At 43.7% G+C, this 23,544-nt stretch overlaps 1 protein-coding gene across 1 annotated transcript in view; it reads left to right on the top strand.

Annotated features, from left to right (window-relative positions):
- The window catches only part of ADAM12 (ADAM metallopeptidase domain 12), a 1,097,024-nt gene that overhangs the window by 949,151 nt on the left and 124,329 nt on the right, over positions 1–23,544 (top strand). The window contains exons 15-16 of the mRNA XM_082269366.1: positions 18,362–18,470; positions 18,573–18,771. Of these exons, the coding sequence (XP_082125492.1) occupies positions 18,362–18,470; positions 18,573–18,771 (308 nt within the window). The remainder of the gene's footprint in view (positions 1–18,361; positions 18,471–18,572; positions 18,772–23,544) is intronic.

Here is a 23,544-nt window from a genome sequence, read left to right as displayed (position 1 = left end):
TATTCGATTTTAGTTATTTGGTTTATGTCTACGTTAAAAAAAGTCACCCAATTGAGCAAAATTTGGCGGCACATGTATTCTGTACAGCTTGTGTTAAATGTCATAGTTTAACAAAATGTCTTTTCGAAAATGAACATGGCCAAGGTAATGAATCTTTCCATCTTCTGATTCTGTTTATGCTTCTGCTTTGTTGAATGTTAAATCCTGTGGAGGTCTTGTTAAACTAGCCCCTGATAATTCAGTGCAGAAGTCCTCTGCTTTAAAGTAAGGACACCTAAATGAGATGGCAGGAATCAGCAGCATATGAATTTCATTTCATTCACAAAAACATGCTAATTAGCTTTAAAACTAATTAGTGAAAGATTGGCTCTAGAATTCATTATGCTGCAGAGGAGCTATGGGGTTTGCAGGTGCGAAAAAACAGGATACAGTATGTTAAAAAAAGGAAAAAATATCAAACGTTGAAATCTAGATTATTGTGCAAAGAAAATATCCTGTTTATAGACCGGCGGCGGTTATAAGAATTATATATGGGTGCCCTATAGGTGGGTCCTAATTCAATATGTCACCTGGGGCCTCAAGATATCTCCCTGTAGGTATTAACTTTGACAGGAGGCCAGAAAAATTACTGGTTGTATTCAGGATGGAAGATCTTTTTTGCCAGGTTCAGGCAGTATGCAGGCTATTTCACTTTTTGTGCTTTGTAGTGAGCTTCCTGGGCTGGCTGAGTCATTAACGTGTATTCAGGGCTCTATAAACCTCTGTTTGCTTAGTAAACTCTCATGTATGATTTTTACCAATAGATAAGCCTATAATAAGGCTTACCTATAGGTACAGCAGCCCTCAAAATTTCCACTCGCCTGCTCGCATTTGGATAGTGGAAAAAGATTGAGGGCAAATGTGGGGCTGCCTCGGAGGGGTGGGGGGAGCAAGCCCTGCCGACAGGTGGGGTTAAATGGGAGCTATTCTCCCAGCAATTGGCCAGGGGAAAAGAGGGGGCAGGAAGAGGAGAGCCGCCAGATCAGCACACAAAGCAGGGAGTACCCGCTGTGACAGCTTTGATTTGAATCGCTCGATGTTCCCAGTATTCTGCTCCTATGATAGACAGAGCACTGGTCCAATTGGGAGCCGATCCAGGACACAGGACTTTGTGTGGCTGCGAGCGCTGTGAACACGGGGGGATTCAAATCAAAGCTGTCAAAGTGATCCCTGCTTTGTGTGATCATCCGGCCAGCTCTCCTCTTCCTGCCCTCTCTCTTTCCCTGCACTGGTGAGGCTGCATTGATGGGCACTGGTGATGCTTCATTAATGAGCATTGAGGAGGCTGCATTGATGGACACCGATGAGGCTGCGCTGATGAGGCTGCATTGATGGTCACTGTTAAGATTGCATTGTTGGGCACTTGTGAGACTGCATTGATGAGCACTGATGAGGCTGCATTGCTGGGCACTGGTGAGGCTGCTTTGCTGGGCACTGGTGAGGCTGCATTGATGAGCACTAATGAGGCTGCATTGATGGGCACTGGTGAAGCTGCATTGATGGGCAATGGTGAGGCTGCATTGATGGGCACTGGTGAGGCTGCATTGATGAGCACTGGTGAGGCTGCATTGATAGGCACTGGTGAGGCTGCATTGATGGGCACTGGTGAGGCTGCATTGATGGGCACTGGTGTTGCTACATTGATGGGCACTGGTGAGGCTGCATTGATGAGACTGCATTGATGGGCACTGATAAGGCTGCATTGATGGGCACTGATGGGACTGCATTGATGAACACTGATGATGCTGCATTGATGGGAACTGATGAGGCTGCATTGATGGGCACTGATAAAGAGGCACTGATAGGCTGCACTGATGGGCTTTTCTGAACACTGATAGGCTGCATTCATGAGCACTGATAAACTTGTTGTTAATATTTATTTTTGTAAGTTAATTCTGCATAAAACATTTAACAGTGTCATTTCATGAGCTAATTTATGACAGCGTGGTTAGGGGTTGGGTGGGGCAATTGGTGGCGAGTAACCCCTAAGGCCTTGCTAGTAGCTCAGGACTTGAAATTTTGAGCCCTGGGTATAGTAAATATCTCCTTAACATGCACATTACTTTAGATGCAGCCGGTTACGTCACCGACACATGCGCTGTGAAGGAACGGCATACCCATGCCGTCCCTTCAGAGTCGTGTCGTAAAGAGCAACTCCCGGCGTGAGTGACGTCATCTTTGGCTCAGCCATTCATATTTTTGAAGCCCACAAATCTGGAAAGAAGACCGGGGCGATAATGGAAGCTCCTTCAGTGGTGACAGCACACCGCTGGAGTGCTTCATTTTCAGGTAAGTCTGTGATTGCCCGCTGTGACAGTTTTGATTTGAATTGCCCCGTGTTCCCAGTGTTCTGCTCCTGTGATAGACAGAGCACTGGTCTAATGCTGGGATGTGTGACTTCCATCATAGGAACCAATCCAGGAGGTGGGTATTTGTATGACTGCGAGCGCCTGGAACACCGGGCGATTCAAATCAAAGCTGTCACAGCGGGCAATCCCCACATTGTGTGATGATCCGGCCAGCTCTCCTTCCTGCCTTCTCTCTTCCCCTGCACTGGTGAAGCTGCATTGATGAGCACTGATGAGGCTGCGTTGATGAGCACTGATGAGGCAGCACTGATGGGCACTGATGAGGCTGCATTGATGGGCACTGGTGATGCTGCATTGAAGGGCACTGATGAGGCTGCATTGATGGGCACCGGTGAGGCTGCATTGATTGGCACTGGCAAGGCTGCATTGATGAGTACTAATGAGGTTGCATTAATGGGCACTGGTGAGGCTGCATTGTTGGGCACTGGTGAGGCTGCATTGATGAGCAGTGATAAGGCTGCGCTAATGAGGCTGCATTGCTGGGCACTGGTGAGGCTGCATTGCTGGGCACTGGTGAGGCTGCGTTGATGAGCAACTGATGGGGCTGCATTGATGGGCACTAATGAGGCTGCGCTGATGGGCACTGGTGAGGCTGCACTGATGAGGCTGCATTGATGGGCACTGATGAGGCGGCACTGATAAGCTGCAATATTTTTTTTTGGAACTTAATTCTGCATAAAACATTTAACAGTGTAATTTCATGAGATATTTTACAAGGGCGTGTTTAGGGGCAAAATTAGGGTAGGGGTTGGGTGGGGTAAATGGTGGCGAGTAACCCTTAAGGCCTGGCTAGTAGCTCAGGACTTAAAGTTTTAAGCCCTGGGTACAGTAAATATCTCCTAAACGTGCACTGTTACTTTGGATGCAGCCGGTTACGTCACCAACACATGCGCTGTGAAGGAATGGCATACCCATGCCGTCCCTTCAGAGCCATGTCGTAAACAGCGACTCCCGGCGCGAGTGAGGTTATCTTTGGCTTGGCCATTCATATCGCAGAAGCCGGCAAACCCAGAACGAAGATGGGGAAGATGGAAGCTCCTTCAGCGGTGACAGCACGTCGCTGAAGTTAGCCCAATTTTTTTGTATAATATGAAATATGATGTTATGGCGAGTAAATAGATTCCTAACAAGTCGCAAGTTTAAAATTGCGCACACTCGTGGAATGGCGCCAAACTTTGGTACCTAAAAATCTCCATAGGAGACGCAGTTTAGAGTTACAGAGGGGGGTCTTGGGCTAGAGTTGGTGCCCTCATCCTAAAGTTGCAATGATACCTCACATGTGTGGTTTTAACGCTGTTTACATGTGTGAGCTCAACACATGTATGCGTTCACTTCTGTGTGCGAGCACGTGGGGATGGGGCGCTTTCAATTTATTGTTTTTTTTTTTTTTTTGTTACACTTTCCCTTTAAATTTTTTTACTTTTTTTCCTATTATCAGGAATGTAAATCCATCCGCCGATCCCCCGCTGAGCAGGAGGATGACAGCTGTTCTCCGCGCTGTGTGCGGAGACACAGCTGTCAGTTCCCCATACATCTCTATGGGGGAATCGGATGGGAACGGACCGTTCTCATCCGATCCCATCCGATCCCCTGGACAGATGGAAAATAGGGTTTCCATCCGTCCAGTTTTGACGGATCGGATCGGATGTCATCGGACATGTCTCCGCTGACATCCGATGCCCCATAGGGGTGTATGGGGGGACCGTTCAGATCCGCCAAAAAAACGGACAGGCGGATCTGAACGGTCCGCCTGTGTGAAAGAGCCCTTAAGGGCTTTAAACAAAAGTGGAGTTGCACTTCACATAGCCCACGTGCATCCAAGCAGATGACTTTGTTTTTCTCCAAGCTGCTGTGGAACGATTTCCAGACACTTTAAGGGGCTTCATTATAAAGCATCATTGAGGGAAAAATGGATGCAGAGCCTGCATGCTCAGACGCACATAAAAAGTTATTAAAATCAGGCAGGATTTTGGGAACCCTTTGGAATAGACCTGCGTTTAGCAAGGCAACAATCCCAAATGCCAACCACATCAACCACAGAGCCTATTAAAGGGTCCATAAAGTGGTATTTGCACCTGGGGAGCGACAGGTGGGCAGCCACAAGTTTTTTGCAGCCAGGTAAGGGGAGAGCTGCTTGCACATTTTATTTGGTCTTACAAGGTGAGGAGGACAAAAAAGAAACCCATGGTTGCAGGAAAGAAATCTGCTTCTTGTATGGGCAGCCTTAATGAATGAGGCTAAATCTGAGCTCCATGCAATGGGCTTTGTCTACTGTAGGCTGAGATAATATCAGTCTGCTGTAGGCAGGAGAAAGTTTTTCCTCCCCAGTGATTAGACTGCAACATTGTAGCTTTGTAGCTGTATCTGACATTTGTGAACCAACATTTTTATAAAGGGAACAAAATGTAAAAAAATGGGGGGAAAAAAATGTAAAAAGACCTAAAATGCTGTTTTGCAGATTTTCAGACAGGATTGTAATAAAATATTATGTGTGACAGACTCATCTTACACAGGTAGCTTGATACAAGCTCCCTGCGCCTGTGGTCATTTATGCTGGCCATACAAAAACAAAATGTTCCTTTGAAAATTTTCATTTTAAGAACATTTATTTGATTTTCTAATTTTTCGTGGGGTCAAATCGTTTTTATTCAGAAATACACAATGTTAACAGGCGGTTGATCACATATCGAACCAAAAGTCCATAGAGTTAAGTCATTAATGGCACAGGGGGAGAAAAAGTCCACCATGTAGGGAAGCCATCCAGAAACCAAAACAGAGGCGCCTCTAAGTGTAGACTTTATGCAACAGGTTTAATAAATAAATTTATGCACTCACGTTAGTAAGCATATATACATGCCCATAAAACAAGGCTCCAGTGCTTGCCCGCTCGGAAATGCGTCGCATGCAGATGACATCATCCAGGTTCGACTATCCACCAAGCCTCACTGTCAAGCAAATACACAAGCCTTCTTCCTGGTTCTAACCTTGCCGTACAAGCCGGCCACGGCAAAAGGATTTCGGCTCCAGCAGGATGGATGTCCATGACCGGATGATGTACACTTCTCCACACTGGAACCTTGTTTTATGGGCATAAATATTTGCTTATTAATGTGAGTGCATAAATTTATTTATTAAACCTGTTGCATAAAGTCTACATTTAGAGGCGCCTCTGTTTGTCTTTGTTTTAGTTTTTATTCAGAGATGTCATTAATTTTAATATTGAATATTAAAACCAAGTGAAATTTGTTAACGACATTTGTCCATTTATCGAATTTACAAAGAAATTTTGTATGAATATTTGTAGGATTCATCTTGTCAAAAATTTGATGTCTATGGCCAGCATAGGACATTTAGGACATTTAGTAGCAGCAACATGCTTTTTTTTTATCACCAGTCATGATGGGGATAAAAAACAAAAATTAGTACAAAAACAGCAGATAATCACTTGATAATAAAAATGCCCAGAAATAGAATATACAGGGTATTTTAACTGGGAGTCAGACATGAAGCTCTATGGGGAGAATATAAATCTTTTTTTATTAAAGTAGTACTAAAGGCTGAGACTTTTTCATAGATATAATTATTTTAAATATAATGTACAATACTGATAAACTTATACTTTAAATGTAATTGTAATGCCTTATATTACCTCCAGTATATACAGTTGTGCTCATAAGTTTACATACCCTGGCAGAATATTTGATTTCTTGGCCATTTTTCAGAGAATATGAATGATAACACAAAAACATTTCTTTCACTCATGGTTAGTGTTTGGCTGAAGCCATTTATTATCAATCAACTGTGTTTACTTTTTTTACATCATAATGACAACAGAAACTACCCAAATGACCCCGATCAAAAGTTTACATTTGGTGATTTTGGCCTGATCACCGCATCCAAATGACATCTCGTTCATATGAACCGCTGCGGGTGTGTATGTTAAGTTAACGATCCCCCGGAAACGGTTCCCAAACGCAGTGCGTTTTGCAGAATTGGATCACATGAGTGTGAACACCCATGTGATACGATTCTGGTGCGACCAAAAAAAAAAGTCCTGCACATTTTTTCGATTCGGTGCGATTTGAGCCATAAAGAATAATGGCTCAAATCGCACTGCTGAAGAATCACATGTGATTTGAACATGGTTGCGGTGCGATTCCTCTTTAAAATCGCATGCAGTTCGCGCACTGCATAGTGTGAACTGGCACTTAGAGAGAAGCTTAACTCATATCTTAAAAAGTTATGTAGCCAGATAGTGGACTAGCTCCTTCAAAATATGTTTGAAGCCTGAAATGTGGCAAAAGGTCGCAAAGTTCAAGGGGGCCGAATACTTCCGCAAAGCACTATAGTTGAAGGCATCAGCCATTTAAAGAAATGCCTGTCTTACTTAACTATCCCAATGGCGTGTGTGTGGCAAGAGGAACCAGGAGGGCTTTATATTCTTTGCCTGGAAAAAGCCCACACATTTGGTGCCGTGGGATCTGAGCATTCCAGATCTGCTGGAATCAGCCATTCGAGAGAGAGCCTGGGAGTAGGCTTGCAAGTGCATAGGTTGGAAACATCACTTGTTTGGTTCACATAGTGAGGCTGCTGCCAAAAGACCAGCACATCTGCCATACCAGCTGAACTGTCAGTCAGCCACCTTAGGATTAAGAGGGGGCCCCTTCCACCACAAGACTTTATAGTCTCAACAAGGAGTTGGTAAGTGGGCCGCTGACCCATCTATATCACTCATAACTGACAGACCACTGAGGGTAGGATACCGTTCGGATTAGCCTCCTATTCAGATCCTGTCAGCTGATATTCCTGCCACTTGAATTTCCATCACATTATTGCAATCTTAGGGTACAGTTGTACTACCGCTTTGCCACGCACCCTTTGGCTTACGATTGTTACACTTTGCCTTGTTATAGCTGCATCTCCCACTAACGGCAGAGTATAAAGACTGCCTCTAGTGCACCACTGGTCATTTAAGGGCCCCAACGTTAGCCGACAGAACATCCACCTTAGAGACTGCCCATTTTTTCATATATATAATCATTTTAAATATAATGCACAATACTGGTAAACTTATACATTAAATGTAATTGTAATGCCTTATATTACCTCCAGTATATACAGTTGTGCTCATAAGTTTACATACCCTGGCAGAATGTATGATTTCTTGGCCATTTTTCAGACAATATGAATGATAACACAAAAACATTTCTTTCACTCATGGTTAGTGTTTGGCTGAAGTCATTTATTATCAATCAACTGTGTTTACTTTTACTTTTTTAGGGTTAAAGGGGTTGTAAAGTCAGAAAGTTTTTTTTCTTATTGCAAATAATCCCCCCTCAGCCCCCCTAATGCTTACCTGAGCCCCCTTCTTGATCCAGCGATGCCCACAACTGTCTCAGCCCTCTCGGACTCCCCCCCCCCCCTACTTGGCTAAGACAGAGCAGCGGCACCATTGGCTCCTGCTGCTGTCAATCAAAGTTAGTTAGCCAATGCGGGGAGAGAGGAGGTGGGGCCAAACCCCAGGTCCGTGTCTAAATAAATAAACAAAGCTGTGCCTCAGCTCAGCTGCCCTCATAGCAAGCTGCTAGCTGTGGGGGCACTCAAAGGAAGGGAGGGGCTAGGAGAGCTGAAGAGGAACCCGAGAAGAGGAGGATCCAGGCTGCTCTGTGCAAAACCAACTGCAAAGAGGAGGTAAGTATAACATGTTTGTTATTTTTATTGAAAAAAAATGAGACTTTACAATCACTCTAACAACCCCTTCTACTTTACTCTTCCTTATATTGTTTATGCAGTTGAATAATGATTGTGTTCAGCACAGCCATCATTAGGACACTCAGGCAGTACAGCGCAGGTATTGTTAAGTACGATCTTCTCACTGCCTGTTGGGTACTCTGGATGGCACTGCTACTGTTTATGCTGGCTTGGGGCTATTATGCTATTTATGCCCTTATCCCCAATTTTCTGTTAACTGCTCCGTGTGCTGGATTATGTAACCATAATTGTTGATTTGCATTTGCCTTATCAAACACCTTTCTAAATTATAACAGTAAACAAGTTTTACTTTTACCATTAGCCTTGACGCTTCGCTCAAGATAGCTTTAGTACTAAATGTTAAGGAATTTCTTTGTGTTGCTTGCTATTTGCCTATAGCATCTGAAAAATCATGGCAGAAAATAGAGGACCCAGAAAAGTAATGGAAGCAAAATCTTCCAGTGGGGAAGTTCTTATGACCTGGGGTTCTCAAAGAACTCCTTTAATTTGCAGGGATTTCCTCTCACTTCCTGTTTGGCTATAGGACAGGAAATTAAGGGAATTCTCTGCAATGGGACACAAATGGCGAAAAAAAATCTGACAGAGGTTATAACTCTCTCTAACTCTATCCAAGATGAACAACAAAAAAAAAAAAGGATTTGCCTATAGTTCTACTTTAAGTCTGAAGATTTCTTTGAGTATGCTGGATGAGTTTATGATGGTAGGCTATAGGACATGTCCTTTTCAACAATGCATTAACAGTAGAGAAATAGGATTGTTGCTTGAGTGATATAGGCCAAAAGAAGGATATTTATAGAACATGTGCTATCATTTTTTATGTTGCACATGACATAAAAGAGCACCTAGTAACCAATGCCAAATATAAATGTAGAGGTTTTAGGATATTTTCAGATTAGAACATTTAAAAAACAAGCACTGGAGAGAAACACTTCTTTAAGAATTGGTGACTCAGGGTCACCATAGAAGGCATAAAAACAGCAGGTGATACAACAGATTAAGGCATTTCTTGTGAATACTGTGCCATGTAGAGGCTGAGACAAATTAATGAGAACTTCTGAATGTCATAAGGGCTTGTTACTGCATGCAGAGGTTCTCAGTCATGGAAAATCGCTTCAGCATGAAGTGCTGATCGTTCCCTTTGCTATATAGAAAAAGATCATACATGCACTGGATTTTTTTTCCTTTTAGTTTTAGACAGTGTAAAGAAGGGTTAGAACCTATGATAGATATCACTCTTGCAAATGTACACTAACAAACAAGTAAAACTCAATGTTTACTGAGTTTTAAATACTGTTTAGCGTTATATGCTGTCAGATTGTTATTGCTGTTGGTGTCCGAACTAAGGAGATTTAAAGTGGTTGTAAAGCCTCAAGCGCTGCAGCTCCCCCCCCCCCAGACCCCCTCCTTTTTCCTACTTGAGCCTGATTTGATCCGATCCAGTAAGGTGCATGAGCGCGGTGGCTCCAGCCACTGTCTCTCTCCTCATTGGATACATTGATAGCAGCAGAAGCCATTGCCTCCTGCTCAAGTTAATCAAACCCAGTAACACGGGAGCAGGGGGCGAGCCTGAGTTCCGCTGTCAATGGACACATTAGCAGGATTCAAAAGCGAGCCTGCCCAGATGCCCCCAGGGAAAGTGGCTTTCCATAGTGGGGGCACCTGATGAAAAGGAGGGGCCTGGAGCGTCGAAGGGGCACCCCAGAAGAAGAGGATCAGGGCTGCTCTGTGCAAAAGGATTGCACAGAGCAGGTAAGTATAGGTATGTTTGGTGTTTAAAAAAAAAAGAACGAGGGTGTCCAACCCCTTTAAAGAATAAGTATTGTCTCAAGTATAAAGAGCTTTTTAAATCCCCCAGGGGACTCATTACATATCACACTTTCTCGGTACATATCATCCTCATTCCAATCTTGGTGGTGGGTAAATAAAATTAAATTTTTCTTTTGGTCAGGGCTGTCTGTAGCTCCTTCCCAGGCTGAATACAAAATGATGGGCATTCCAATGGGGAAGTTACAGCCATCACTGAAGGCTCAGCCCCATTCTCAATTCTATAGCCCTCCACATAATATTGTAGCACTGTCTGTGCTTCCTCTGCTGCCTTACTTGTATAAAACACTAAATTGACTGAGCTCAGACACCCCCTGCTATTTCAGAGGCGACAGAATTCTTAAGCTACTGTGGCTGCAGAATTCATAAGAAAACAGAAGCCAACCACTTAATAATCTATCTCTTCTGAAATAGTCATGAAGGTCTTGCCTCAGTCAAGCCAGTGTTTTATGTACTACCCCTGCAGGGGCAGCTATATATTTAACGGGTTCATTCTCAACTCAGCCAGGCGCACAGCAACAGTCCATTCACTCTGGTTGATTGAACAGTCCACGGGTTTGTCTCTCTCTATTTTATTGCTTATAGAAACTTAGGAGGGGATTAGCGGGTGATGTGGGATACTCCGAAGCGCTCAAGCACAATTCGGAATAAGACACTTCCCTCTCTCTAAACATCAACAGCACAGTCTTTCACTCACAGCTGGGAACCATGAAATAGTTTTGTAGAATAGGTGTAGTTAGACTGGAACAGTCAATAGGTTCAATGCTGGGGAACGGGAAGTCGATTTGGCACAGAATGGAGGCTCTACTCACAGAATCCTAGAACAAGCTCAGTCCATAGGTTTAGCGCCTCTTGTAAAGTAATTCTGCATCCAATCTCAGGGGTGCCAAGGCAAGCTGCCTCCTCCTCTCCGCTCACTAATCCATTCCCTCAGGAGGGGAAAAAAGACAATCTCCTCAGGGTTCCAGGCTATTTTAAAAGCAACAGTACAAACAAATGGCCACTGCCCCCACCTATAATTGGCCTTTTCAGCAAAGAGCATATGAAATGGCAATGCATGTCAGACAAACCAAGGAAAATCCCCAGCATAACTTACCAACCAGCCTGCAACCAAATAAATTATTCTGCCTAATATTGTGCATTAAAAACAGGGGTTTAGTTTGCACACATTTGCAAAAACAGTACATGCATAAGCTGCAGAGGAGGCTCTCAAAAATGTATAGAGTTAGGACTGAAGATAATACTGGGGTGCCATGAAGTGGCTCTGTAGCTTACACATGTATTTGCAAATGTGTGCAAACAAAAATCCTGTTTTTTAACAAAAATGTTAGCCTGGATAATTTGGTTGATTGCAAGCTGGTTGATGAGTTGAGCTGGGAATTTTCTCTGGTTTTGTTTGTGTCGCTCTGGTTTGTGCGCTTCCATGTGCTCCTTGCTGCAAAGGCCAGTTATAGGTGGAGCAGTGGTCATTTGTTTTTTCTGTTAGCATACTAGTGAGGGGATGCACTGGACACCTTTGCTGACATTGTGCTATAGTCAGGATTCAGCAGCTGGGAAACCAGATATATGTAGCTACACACTGAGTGACACAGGGACAAATCGCATGTTCAGCTATGCTGAACCCTGCAATCTGTCACTGCCTGTCACTTAGGGGATCCGCCCGCTCTGTTTACACAAGCGGGCGGATCTCCACACTCGATCCCCGATGATCGGGGAAGAGCAGCGGCGATCGCCACTGCTCCTCCCCTGGCCCGACTCCCGCTGTGACTGAACACAGTGGGAGCGAGCCTCCGGCGGCGCGCCACCCACAAGGGGAGGAGTCCAGCGACGTAGTACTACGTCGCTGGACGATAACGAGCCACATTGCTGCAGTAGCAGCAATGTGAGCAGACGGCAAGTGGTTAATAATTCAGGTATTTGTTAGGTTGTGGAATCCATGTATGTCTTTAAAGTCTTTGATGGTAAGTTCTCTGTACTTGAGTCGGTAAGCTCTTTGTGCTTTAGTTCTCAAGTCTGCCCACTTGCTCTAGCCGATTTAAAAGGGGGTTTTACTCTTCTTGTTGGTGAATGGGTTGCAGAGCTAAACCATGAGCAGGAAACCAGTCAATTAGAAACAAGTGAGTGAAACATACAAGCAAGTATAGGAGAGTTAAGACCGTACACACGATAAGAAAATCTGAAGATAAATTTCATCTGACGAATGATCTGTCGATTTTCGGATCGTTAGAATAGTGCTTTCAACAGCCGATTACGAATTTTCGTACGACAAAGCTAAATATGCAGGCTAAAAAATTTGTTATTGTACGTGAACACAACATCTGATTTTCCTTTAATTAGTAAAGTTTTCATCCGAACAAAATCGTAACAGCAAAGCTACGCATGCTCGGAAACAAAAGAATACATACAAAACAATTAAACACATTACATCACTACTGAAGTTGAGTTCTGTCATAGGAGAATTTTCGTATGAAAGTAACATCTTCACTTTCCATATGAGACTAGCATGCAACAAAAAAAGGACGAAAATTTGTCTGATAATCTGATCATGTGTATAAGGCCTAGATCTAAAGGATCTGCAATGTGGTGTGATAGTAGAAAGATTTGTGCTAGATAATAGACAGTAGAACCATCCATGGTTTTCAGGAACTCCATTGGTAAGTTTTCTGTGCTTTATGTGCTTTTAGTTCTCACGTATAATTAGCTGTTGCAGCCAATATAAGTGGGCATTACTCTACTTGTTGGTAAATGGGTCAGAGCTGGCCATAAGCAGTAGACCAGTGAATAGAAGCATTAGGGTGAAATTGACAAGAACGTACAGCAGACTTAGTAATGGTAAAGAGTCTGCAATGTGGTGTGACAGTAGTGATGTTTATGCTTTATTCTATTCTCTATGTTGATGATCAGTAAACATCAGGTCAGTAACATGAAGCCAGCAAGTGCCCCAATATTAATGCATGCAGCGCAGACACCTTTTACCGGGCATCCATCCGTCTGTATATGTGTACTCAACTTCTGCATCTTCAGTGCTGTAACTAGACTGAAATGAATATCTCTTATTGCCTGGCATTGATTTTATTATCAGTTCGCAAGAGATGTTCCTCACAAGAGCAGAATGAGGAATCTCTCCTGTATACCAAATTAATTTAACATTTTGCTTTTCTCAGGATACTCACTTTATTTTGATGCCTGAGTAGTTTTATAACAGCCTACAGTTTATCATTTACAATATACTTTCTTTTTTTATCACAAATTCAGTGCTGTATTTAGAAACATTGCTTGTTTCTTAACAACAAATGTGTTGTATGTGAGATTTTGTTAAAGCCCAACTCCAAGCACAGATATTTTTGGAAGTTTTGATGTGTAAGTAAATGTTAACTGGCCTCATTTGTGATACGTTGCTGGATCGCTTGATAGTACTTTGAAATTAATACTTCTCTTTCTGATGGATAGTACAGCTTCTGGTGTACTTCTCAGGGGCATAACTACAGGGGTTGCAATTGCAACCGGGCCCCATGCTCCAGGAGGCCTGTGGGGCTCCCCTGTGCACCTGGATAGGAGGGGCGGCGGGGGCAGCATGTAGAGAAATCACTTTCCTCTTTTTTCCTCCTGTAGCTGCAGGAGGTAAATGGAGGAGATTGGTTCCTCTGTATGCTGCCCACGCCGCCTCTCCTATCCAGTTCACTTGTGTTCTGCTGTCTCTGGGCCTCTGTGTGCTCCCCTGGTCCCCCCCCCCCACCCTAGTGTGCTCCCTTCCCTCTCCTGCCAGCTGATGCAGGGAATGTTTCACAATAGAGAACCAGGAAGGGGTCGGTAAATATGTCATTTACCAGCTCCTTCCTTTTCTGAATGGACAGAGTCCTAGTCAGTGACATTGTAAAAAAATAAAATAAAATGATAAAAAAATAATACAATTAAAATAGCAAAAAATAAAAACTACTGACACCAGTGGGTGAACTTCCAGGATCGCAAAGATCACACTTGCAAATGGGCCCTGGCATTCCACCCACCATGGAGAAGCCCCAAGATGGCAGGAAGAGGGCCCACTGCAGAACTTGTGAAAGGGTCCCGCTGCGGGACAGTAATAAAGGGCTTCGCAATGAGAGTAAAGGGCCCCAGGATCAGTGGGAAGAGCCCCAGGCTTGAAGGGAAGGGCCTCAGCTAGGGGTCTGGGGGGCCCTTCATGGTTTCTTGCACCGGGGCCCCGAAGGTTCTAGTTACGCCTCTGGTACTTATCACCCGCTTTGCATAGGGGACTGACCCATCTTAAAGACTGCAGCGCTAGTATCATTTTTCTGTCTTTTCTGTTTTTAGCGCATACTGTTAGACAGGATATTTTGGTTGGTTGCAGGCTGGTAGGTAAGTTGGGCAGGGAATTTCTCTGTTTTTGTTTTGCCTGGCAGTGTGTACTGAGGAGTGTCGGCGGAGCTCAGTGACCGAGGAGTGCTGAACCATCTTTCTTACAAGTGCGGTAAGCAGCGGTGTATTTGGTGGATATCCACTGACGCCACATATTGTTATTTTTCTCACGTGGTTAACAACAAGCACTCAGCACTTTATATATGTATATGATATATGGTATGGTACACTGAGCACAGCCCATGGTATTTATGTATTGAAGTTTTAATAAGCACGCAGCACCTAGAGATGGTTGTATGTGAAATTACCAGTAGATCAGCAGTTTTTGAAGTACTTAGACCAGCCCGTCTGGCACCAACAACCATGCCACGTTCAAAATCCCCTTTCTTCCCCATTCTGATGCTCGGTTTAAACTTCACCGAGTCATCCTCACCACGTCTAGATGTCTAAATGCATTGAGTTGCTGCCATGTGATTGGCAATTTGTGTTACCAAGCAACTGAATAAGTGTACCTAATAAAGTGGCCGGTGAGTGTATATGTAAAGTGCTGCGTAAATTGATGGTGCTATAGAAGTACCTATAATCAATTAAAAAATAAATTGATGGATAGATGAGTGAGTTTGGTTTGATTATTAAAAATTAATGAAATCGCACTTTTGGTTTGTGGTGGTCAGATACAGTTTAGTTCTGTGCAGAGAAGAGGTGGCAGACTTAAAATCTCAAACTTTTTCATGAATCGACGGCCTGTATCCTCACAATGTATCGTCTCCTCTTTTCCATATACACCTCGTGCTTGCCCAACGGCTGCCAACAGGAAGGCAAGCAGGAGGTGTATATGGAAAGGAGGGGACGATACACTGTGAAGATACAGGCCATCGATTCATCTTGACTGCCAATTATTGGTATCTTTTTGGTAAAGAGCCATCCACAGTGCATGCACCACCCTGTCCTTGGGTGAAGATACAAGTGTTTTGGACACATTCGCTCTTCATGGGAAATTTAAGTTGAAGAAGCCAATGGACTTGTGTCCGAAAGGACTTTCTTTCCCTATTTGTGCGAACTTTGTGGAAAGTTTTTTGCCATTTGTTTCTTCTCAGTGTGGGATATCTACACTTTATGGGGTGTTGTCACACTAATTGTCGCTAAACACAGCTTTTGTGATAGTAGTTTTTTCTTTGGTGGATTTAAGTTATTTACACCTTGCTATTTCTTATATAGCATTTTCTTTTTTGTCACTTGCACACATTTCTGGAGAGCGCGCTTATTTTATTCCCAAATATAGTGTATATTAATAATATTAATAAAATATAAAGCTGAGTTGCTAGATACTGAAGTAAAGGGAGAGGTTTGCATCACCCGTTTTTCCTATCAGTTTTTCATCACCAATTAGAAAATAAAAGTAGCTGTTTGGTTGCGGTAAGCAACCAGGCATTTTCTGAGGCTTCATACAACAATCCCGTAAAATTTTTATTCTGTACTATAAATCTTACACTTCCAGGTATGAAAATTTTAAACTGTTTCTCTATGCTCACTAAAGATGTTTTGCCATGACTGAAAGCCCCCCTGTTATTTCCGAATACAAGCTGGGAACTCTCTGGGGGACAAAATACATGAACATGACGTTCTCTGGCTTTAATGGAGCCAAATCATACATTTCCCGCCTCTAAGTTTATTCGGTGACCTCTACAAGCACCAGAAGAATAGCTTGAAAGCCTCATGAAAATGTTATCCTGATTTACTTTTCATCAATTAACATGGCTGTGAATGGACTAGAGAGAAAAATACAAAACATTAGAACCTGTTTTAGTAAAATCTAGCAATTACTGTGCCTGCAAATTTTGCAATTAGTTTTCTTTTTCTAAAAAAGACATACAGGGATACATTTAGAAAGGTACTTGCTTGATGCTTCAGAAAGACTAGCAGACCTGTTGTGTCTGCAGTACTTTAAAGTCATTGCATGTAGCTCATAATTGTAGCTTGTAGACATAAAACCTTTGAAGTGCTAAACTCCACCCCATCCACTAAGCACACACAATGCCGTTTTCCAAGCTATTCTTTTCATATAGCAGACTATTTGAGATTTGTTTAAAGTTAAATGCACCTTTGAAATACATTTCTGTTAAACATTTTGCCTACTTCTGCCTTGGGTTCAGCCAGTCTTTTGGTCTAGACACCCCTGACCAACAGCACAGCCAGGCTAGTCACCTTTTTCCCTGAGTTTAAGGAAAACTACACTTAGGATCTGCAGTGGTTCCATCATCTGTTTCCCTATCTTCTATAAATACAAGTTTCCTTGCTGTCATGACTTTCCATTGGCTCCGGTTGCTGTCAGTCAAATTCTGGGAGGAGGGGGGCTGAGTTGTGAGCTGTGTCTCTGTGGATGCACACAGCCCAGCCCGACTCTGGAGCGCTTCCGCACTGCTTGCCCCCAAAGCACACAGCTTTCTATGGGGACACACACAGAAGACGAGGAGGTGAGGGCGACAGTGGGGGACCCGAGAAGAGGAGGTATGGGGCCGCTCTGTTATGCTTGCCCTACATTATACAATTTTCCTATTCAATTTCCTTTAGAATTACCTTTAACTATGTAGTGTAGGGGCCTGCCTGTTTGCATACAATTTGAAAGTTTTTAGGTATGACCTCATATTATATGGTTTTGGAAAATTGTTCAAGATAATTGTATAATGTATGGTCAGCCTAAGTATAACGTTTATTATTTAATTTAACAAAATAATAATTTACAACTGATTTAAGGCCTTGTTTGCATAGCCATACTACAGTGTACTCCTGTACAAGGGCCGTGTTTGCCTGCACCTGCGTAGCTGTAAGCTGGGAGCAGTGGCTATGTCCATACAATCACTGCAACCCAGTTGACATGAGTTGGATTGCCTTCATGTGGATGCAAGGAACACCTGTACATCCCTAAACAGACAAACACGGCCCTTGCACAGGTGTATGCTGTAGTACACCCATGCAAATTAGGCTTAAAGTGGACCTTCAGTCATTTTTTAATATTTCCATCTATTAAATCCTCTGCCCTTGTTGTTTTAACGTTGGATAGTAAAACATTTTTCTTTCTGCCAGTAAATACAGCCCACTTCATCTCTCTTGTATGGTAATTAGCCTAGGCTAATGACATCATGCATAGCTCTCTCTCTCACCCTTGTGAGAATTTGCCAGCAAGGAAGGAGGGGTGAGTCATAGGAGAGCCAATGAGAGCTGTAAAGCTGGAGGGGGCTGGATGAGGACAGAGAAAACTGGAGACTGCAGAGATCCATAAGCATTCATCGGGAGAGGAGAAATGTGCAGGCAAGCAGTGGTGTGAGTGTGTCTGTCTGTATGTGTATGTATATGTATGTATATATATATATATATATATATATATATATATATATATATATATAATGTTTGTGTGTGTGTCTGTATATATAAAATAATATGCAAAGTGGTTGGAGGGAAGCTTCAGAGTGACAAATTATGTGAGCAGACTGCAGTTCCTCTTTAAGAGTGCTGAGGTGCCAATAGGAATGGTCAGGACAGCCTGACCTCAGAATAAGAAGGGGATTGCATGATGTTTGCTGTCATTCAGCTGTGCTAGATTGACAGCAGTGTGCAAAGGCATAAAAATCCTGGATTGGCTCTGAGTGATGACCCTGATTATTAGATATTGATGAAATATAGTTATTTCCACTAGCTTGTATTTATGTTGTAGAGTGCTGAGAGTCAGGTGTGTTTAACTTAAGAGTGTTGGGATGCCATTAGAAATGCCCAACCTGACATCAGAACAAGAAGTGGGTTGAAAGATGCTGGCTGTCATTACCCTGGGGGCACTGGTGACATATAATGGTGGTAAAGAAGTACTGGAAGGGCAGCTTCAAGTTGAAGGTGAGTATTGCAGCAAAAGCAGTTTTTTGTATTTAGCTGTGCTGGGTTGTGTATTTGTTTTACTGAAGGGGGAATTCAGTTTTAAGTAACACACATCTGTGCTATTCATGTTTCAGGTGCGAAGCCAGCTCCAGGTATTTGTTTTGAGAGAGTGAACTCCGCAGGGGATCCATATGGGAACTGTGGAAAAAATTCAGCAGGAACGTTTATGAAATGTGAAAGCAGGTATCTTTTGTTCTATGCAAGTTAATAGATTACAGGAAATTATTTATCTCTGATATTTTACATTTCATGAGACAGAATAAACGTATCTCTCTTATTATTTAGAGACGCCAAGTGTGGAAAGATTCAGTGCCAAGGTGGTGCCAGCCGGCCTGTCATTGGCACTAATGCAGTTTCCATTGAGACGAATATTCCCCTGCAGGAAGGTGGCAAAATCCTGTGCCGTGGCACACATGTGTACCTGGGGGACGACATGCCGGATCCAGGGCTCGTTCTCACGGGCACCAAATGCGGACATGGAAAGGTAAGTGTGGGTAGAAGAGATAAACGTTCAATGTGTGTTTACAGTTATAGTGCAAACCTAATGCTCAACGGCTAACTCTTCACATCAGGGAACATATATGACCTGGTAGGAATGGTGGTTGATATGCTTGTATATTGTTGTGGTACAGATATTTGCACTTGCAGAAACACCTCCTAAAAGAGTGTTTTTGGAGTAGGACAGAAGGAGTTTAGCACTCTGTAACGTCATCTCAGTTGTGAAATGTCTTCCCTAATGAGAAGACAAGGGCAAGAAGGGCTGCCATTGCTGATCACCTTCTGAAAATGCTTGATGTATTTATAGTTACCTGGTCAGCAGACTGTCAAACAAGCTTTAATACTTATTGCAGTGGCGGCCCGCCTATAGGGGGCGCAGGGGCGCCGCCCCCCCCCCCACAAACACAAGCAGAAAAAAAAAGATTAAATAAAAAAAAAAAGTACATTTTTCGCCCATTAGGGGCGACGGACTTAGTGCTGGGTATGGGGGGGTGGGGTTTTTGACCCCACCCTCGCCTGGCAGAGGCGCCGATTGGCGCTCTTCTGGGGGTGTGTCGGGCGCAGAGCAATGCGCCCCGACACACCCCACTTTAACGATGTCCGGGCTGTGATTGGCCCAGAGTCCAGTCTGGACCAATCACAGGAGGACATCGGACCTGGTGACGTGACGCCTGGGGGCGGTGCACCGCCCGGCGTCACGATCACCTTCCCGCCCGTGGCCCGATGCAGAGAGAGAGGACTCGGAGAGGCGATCGACTCGCAAGCAAGAGCAGCGTGACCGGCGTGGAGGAGCTGACAGTCGGACGGATCGGAAGAGCAGCGTGACCGGCGAGGAGGAGCTGACAGTCGGACGGATCGGAAGAGCAGCGTGACCAGCGAGGAGGAGCTGACAGTCGGACGGATCGGAAGAGCAGCGTGACCGGCGAGGAGGAGTGAGTGAGCCGTAGCCGCCTACGGCCAGGACAGTAGGAGACGTCCTGAATTCTGGCTCACCCCACCACAGACCGGCAGTCGACTTCAGGCAGTCCGCAGGCGCAGCCGCGCAGCCAGGGAGGGTGAGTAGACACAGTCCCAGGCTCCCAGCAGTGTGTGACAGACCGTCGGGGACCAGCAGCAGCCCAGCTAACGGTAAGTGGCGATATTAGACAATATGACCACGGCGCACTGTGTGGTTTTTGTGAAGTTGCATGCCTTTACATTGAGCTGTGCCATCATGCCTGTACATTGAGCTGTGCAATCATGCCTGTACATTGAGCTGTGCCATCATGCCTGTACATTGACCTGTGCCATGCCTGTACATTGACCTGTGCCATGCCTGTACCATGACCTCAAAGTCACGCAATTTTTTTACTGCGTTTTTTGCCGCGAAGCAATACCTATTAAATTTTGCTTTTTGGGCCCCCCCAAAATTTTTGAGCACCAGCCTCCACTGACTTATTGAGAAATGTTCTCAGAACATATATGCAGGTCAGAAAAGTCAGTGTAGATTCATAAGCTCTTATCTGCACGCTTGTTGTTCTGTGATGCAAGCAAGTAATTATCATGACAGGTTTCCTTTATATCTGAATTCCATACAAATACACAGATGAAATACATATAAGACAGCTAAATTACCTGCCAAATGATTTGTACGTGTCCTTCCAGGCCTGACATTTACACAGCTCTGCCCCACAGCACAGACCTGTCTGGCAGGGGGAGTCGATCTGATATTTCTCTGCTGCTCTTTCACTTACTGGTCTTTTCCCTCCCCCACCCTGTGACTGGACAATAGGAGGAAAATTGCTAAACCCAGGACCTCATCTCTCTTGTCAATCTGTTCTCCTAATATCAGCATGCTCCTTGCGTCTGCTAGATACAATTCTGTGAGAAAGTTCACATAGGCAGAATGAACTGTAGGGACTCTAAACTGGAGCATTGTGAATATGATTCATGAATATCCTTACCTATCTGCAGGCAATTGTTTCTTTCTGCTTTCTGACACAGGAAATCAAGGTGCTGCTATCACTACTGCAGTCATAAGTGGGATACACACTAGGGATTGACCGATTATCGGCAAAGCCGATATATCGGGGGGGGGGGGGGGGGTGATCTGCACTTTTCCCGATGTATCCGAATCGGCCCCGGAGGTTACCGATATTGCTGATATTTCGGGAAAGTGCTTGTACCTGAGTGTTGCCTGCAGCTAGAGGCATCACCCCGTTACCGGCGTCCATAGCCGACGGTCCGCTGTCTTGTAATGACAACTGATGTGGCTGAGAAGCCGCTCAGCTGTCATTACAAGGAGCGGGAGGGGACGACTCCCCGCCGTCTTCCGCGGCTCACCCGGGTCTCCCGTCCCACCGGGAGACCCGGGCAACCGGCCTGCACGGCCGCCGAAGACTCAATCAAAGCCGCATTCGGCTCTGATCGGGTCTCCATGCAAAAACCGGGAAGTAATGTCATGAGTGACATCACTTCCAGGTACTGTCTGGCGCCAGATTAAAAAAACTGACAGCATTCAAAATAGCCAAACTTGGCGTTTTGAATACTTTTAAGTGCAGAGGAGGGCTTTGGGGACTTTTAGACCCCCAGATCCCTCCACAAAAGTACCGGTCAGAAAAAAAAATAAATTCAATTTATAAAAATATTGGCCAATACCAATATGCATCTGCCAAAATATCGGTATTGGCAACAAAAAAACAATATTGGTCGATCACTAGTACACACTATAAGAAAATCAGGCGAACGATCGTTCAATTTTCCTCGTTGTGTCAGCAAATCACAACTGAGGAAGGAAATGATGTACGAAAATTCTCGTATGACAAAGACTTTTTTCTGTTGTTTGTTTCTGATCATGTGCAGTCTTTCGTTTCAGAGTTTTCTCAGATGAAAATCGTATGTAAATGGTACAAATTAGACGAAAATCATTTGTTCTGTTCCCTTACAAGAAACATTTAAGAGTTTGCCCCTTCGGAAATTTTAGTTCGAAAGGTCGGAATCGGCTGTTGAAAGTTGTGTGCACACTATCAGAAAATCACACGATCGTTCCTGAAACGAAAATGTTCGCCCGATTTTCTTTTTGCGTATACAAGGCTATACTCAGTTCAAGCCTTTCTTCATAATATGAATGGCAAGCTGGTCACCCCATCCCTAAAGCAAATCAGCTGATTGGCATTCCCCTTATTTATGACGCAGCATGACACACATAATTAAATAATAATATGGTGGGTTCGGTGGACGAGGGGAGATTTATTGCAGACTTGAATATAACGCTGGTAAAAAATCTGCAGTGTTTTCAGTTTGAGTTTAGTAAAGAGCCATTTGCCTGTCCCTTAGCACAGCATTCCAGAGTATAATCCCAATAATGATTTAGAAGGTTGTGATATGTTAGCAGAGATTCCTGGCATTCACATAGAAGACTCATCTCTTAAATATGAACATGCTCATCGCAGCAAATTTGCAGCTTTACATCATCAGAGTGCCTCCTGTGAGTACAGCCAGATAAGAGGAGTGATAGGATAAATACTGATACATGGATACTGAAGACTAAGAGCCAGCTTTGTGTTTAATTCTCCAGCGACATATTCGAGTAGATCCTGCCTGTGTATATTGGCCAGGAAAGTCATTTTAGTGTATTCTCACCCAGAGTTCATATCTCTCTCCAGCGTCCATGTCCAGAGAACCTGTAGGATGACCTGTGCTCTGTCCAGATGGCTAAATGTGAACTCCGCCATCACTAACCACTCATTACATCACATTATTATTTTTTAATAGGTGTCTTGAATTTGTAAACATTTGTTTCTCTCTAATGGAAACATTTGGCAGCTGCTGATCGGTGACAACACGCATTAAACCGTCCAATTACTCCTTCAATAATTATCCCTTGCTTGATGGGAAATGATGGCGAGAGCACGCTCAGAATGAAACCTTCACTTCTGCTTTGACTGCCTGCCCTGTAAGTGCTGGAATGATGCCCCCCGAAAGAGACTGATAAAATAAAAGGGGCATAGTCTGGGCTGTTCCCTGCAGGTTTGGTAATGACTAGGTTATGTACACTTTTGGTAAGGAATTCAATGAACATTATCAGTCATCCGCTGCAGGTGGTTGTTTTGGGAGATTCACAGTTCAGTGACAATCTGCAATTGCATACAGAATCATTACTGATTTTTGGAAAGCTCTGCAGTAAGAATTAGCAGCTAGGCCAAATGTTCCCTAGAAGCAAAATATAATACATTTTTTTGTCAGGTGCAAGCTTTGGTAATTGGTAGTGAACATCACTGATTGCAATAGGTACAAACTATGTACCAGCCTGTACTACGCTGAGTTGGTGGCATTTGCAAGGCATTAGTAATCAGTAAAGATGGCATTCAAGACATACAAAAAATATTCCACATCTGCACCCAGGTCTTTTTAACAAAAAAAAAAAATAACTCTCTTACATTATTTCATGAAAGCAGTAGAACAAAACATAATAGCTTCCTAATAGTGATGCTTTGAGCCATGGCTGACTTCCTATCAAGAGGTGTAGAGGTTTAACATGTTTTGCATGTTTTAGGGTCCTCTGATTCGGCGAAGGAGGTTATTATCTTTGCACCAGACCCCAGCTTAAAGCGGAGTTCCGGCCACAAAATCGGTAAAATCGATAAAATTGATTTTGGGCCATCAGCTTGCTAAGGGGAACCTGAAAGAGAAATGGATAGTGCCAATTTTTTTTTTTGGTCACTTACCTTATTATAGAAGAAAATATATTCACCTTCCTTCCACTTCCTCCCTCTGCGGC

The sequence above is a fragment of the Pelophylax lessonae genome (assembly GCF_965119305.1).
Source record: "Pelophylax lessonae genome assembly, chromosome: 9".
In the NCBI taxonomy this organism is placed as follows: domain Eukaryota; kingdom Metazoa; phylum Chordata; class Amphibia; order Anura; family Ranidae; genus Pelophylax; species Pelophylax lessonae.
The sequence above is the reverse complement of the archived record's forward strand: the minus strand, read 5'-3'. Positions and strand labels throughout refer to the sequence as shown.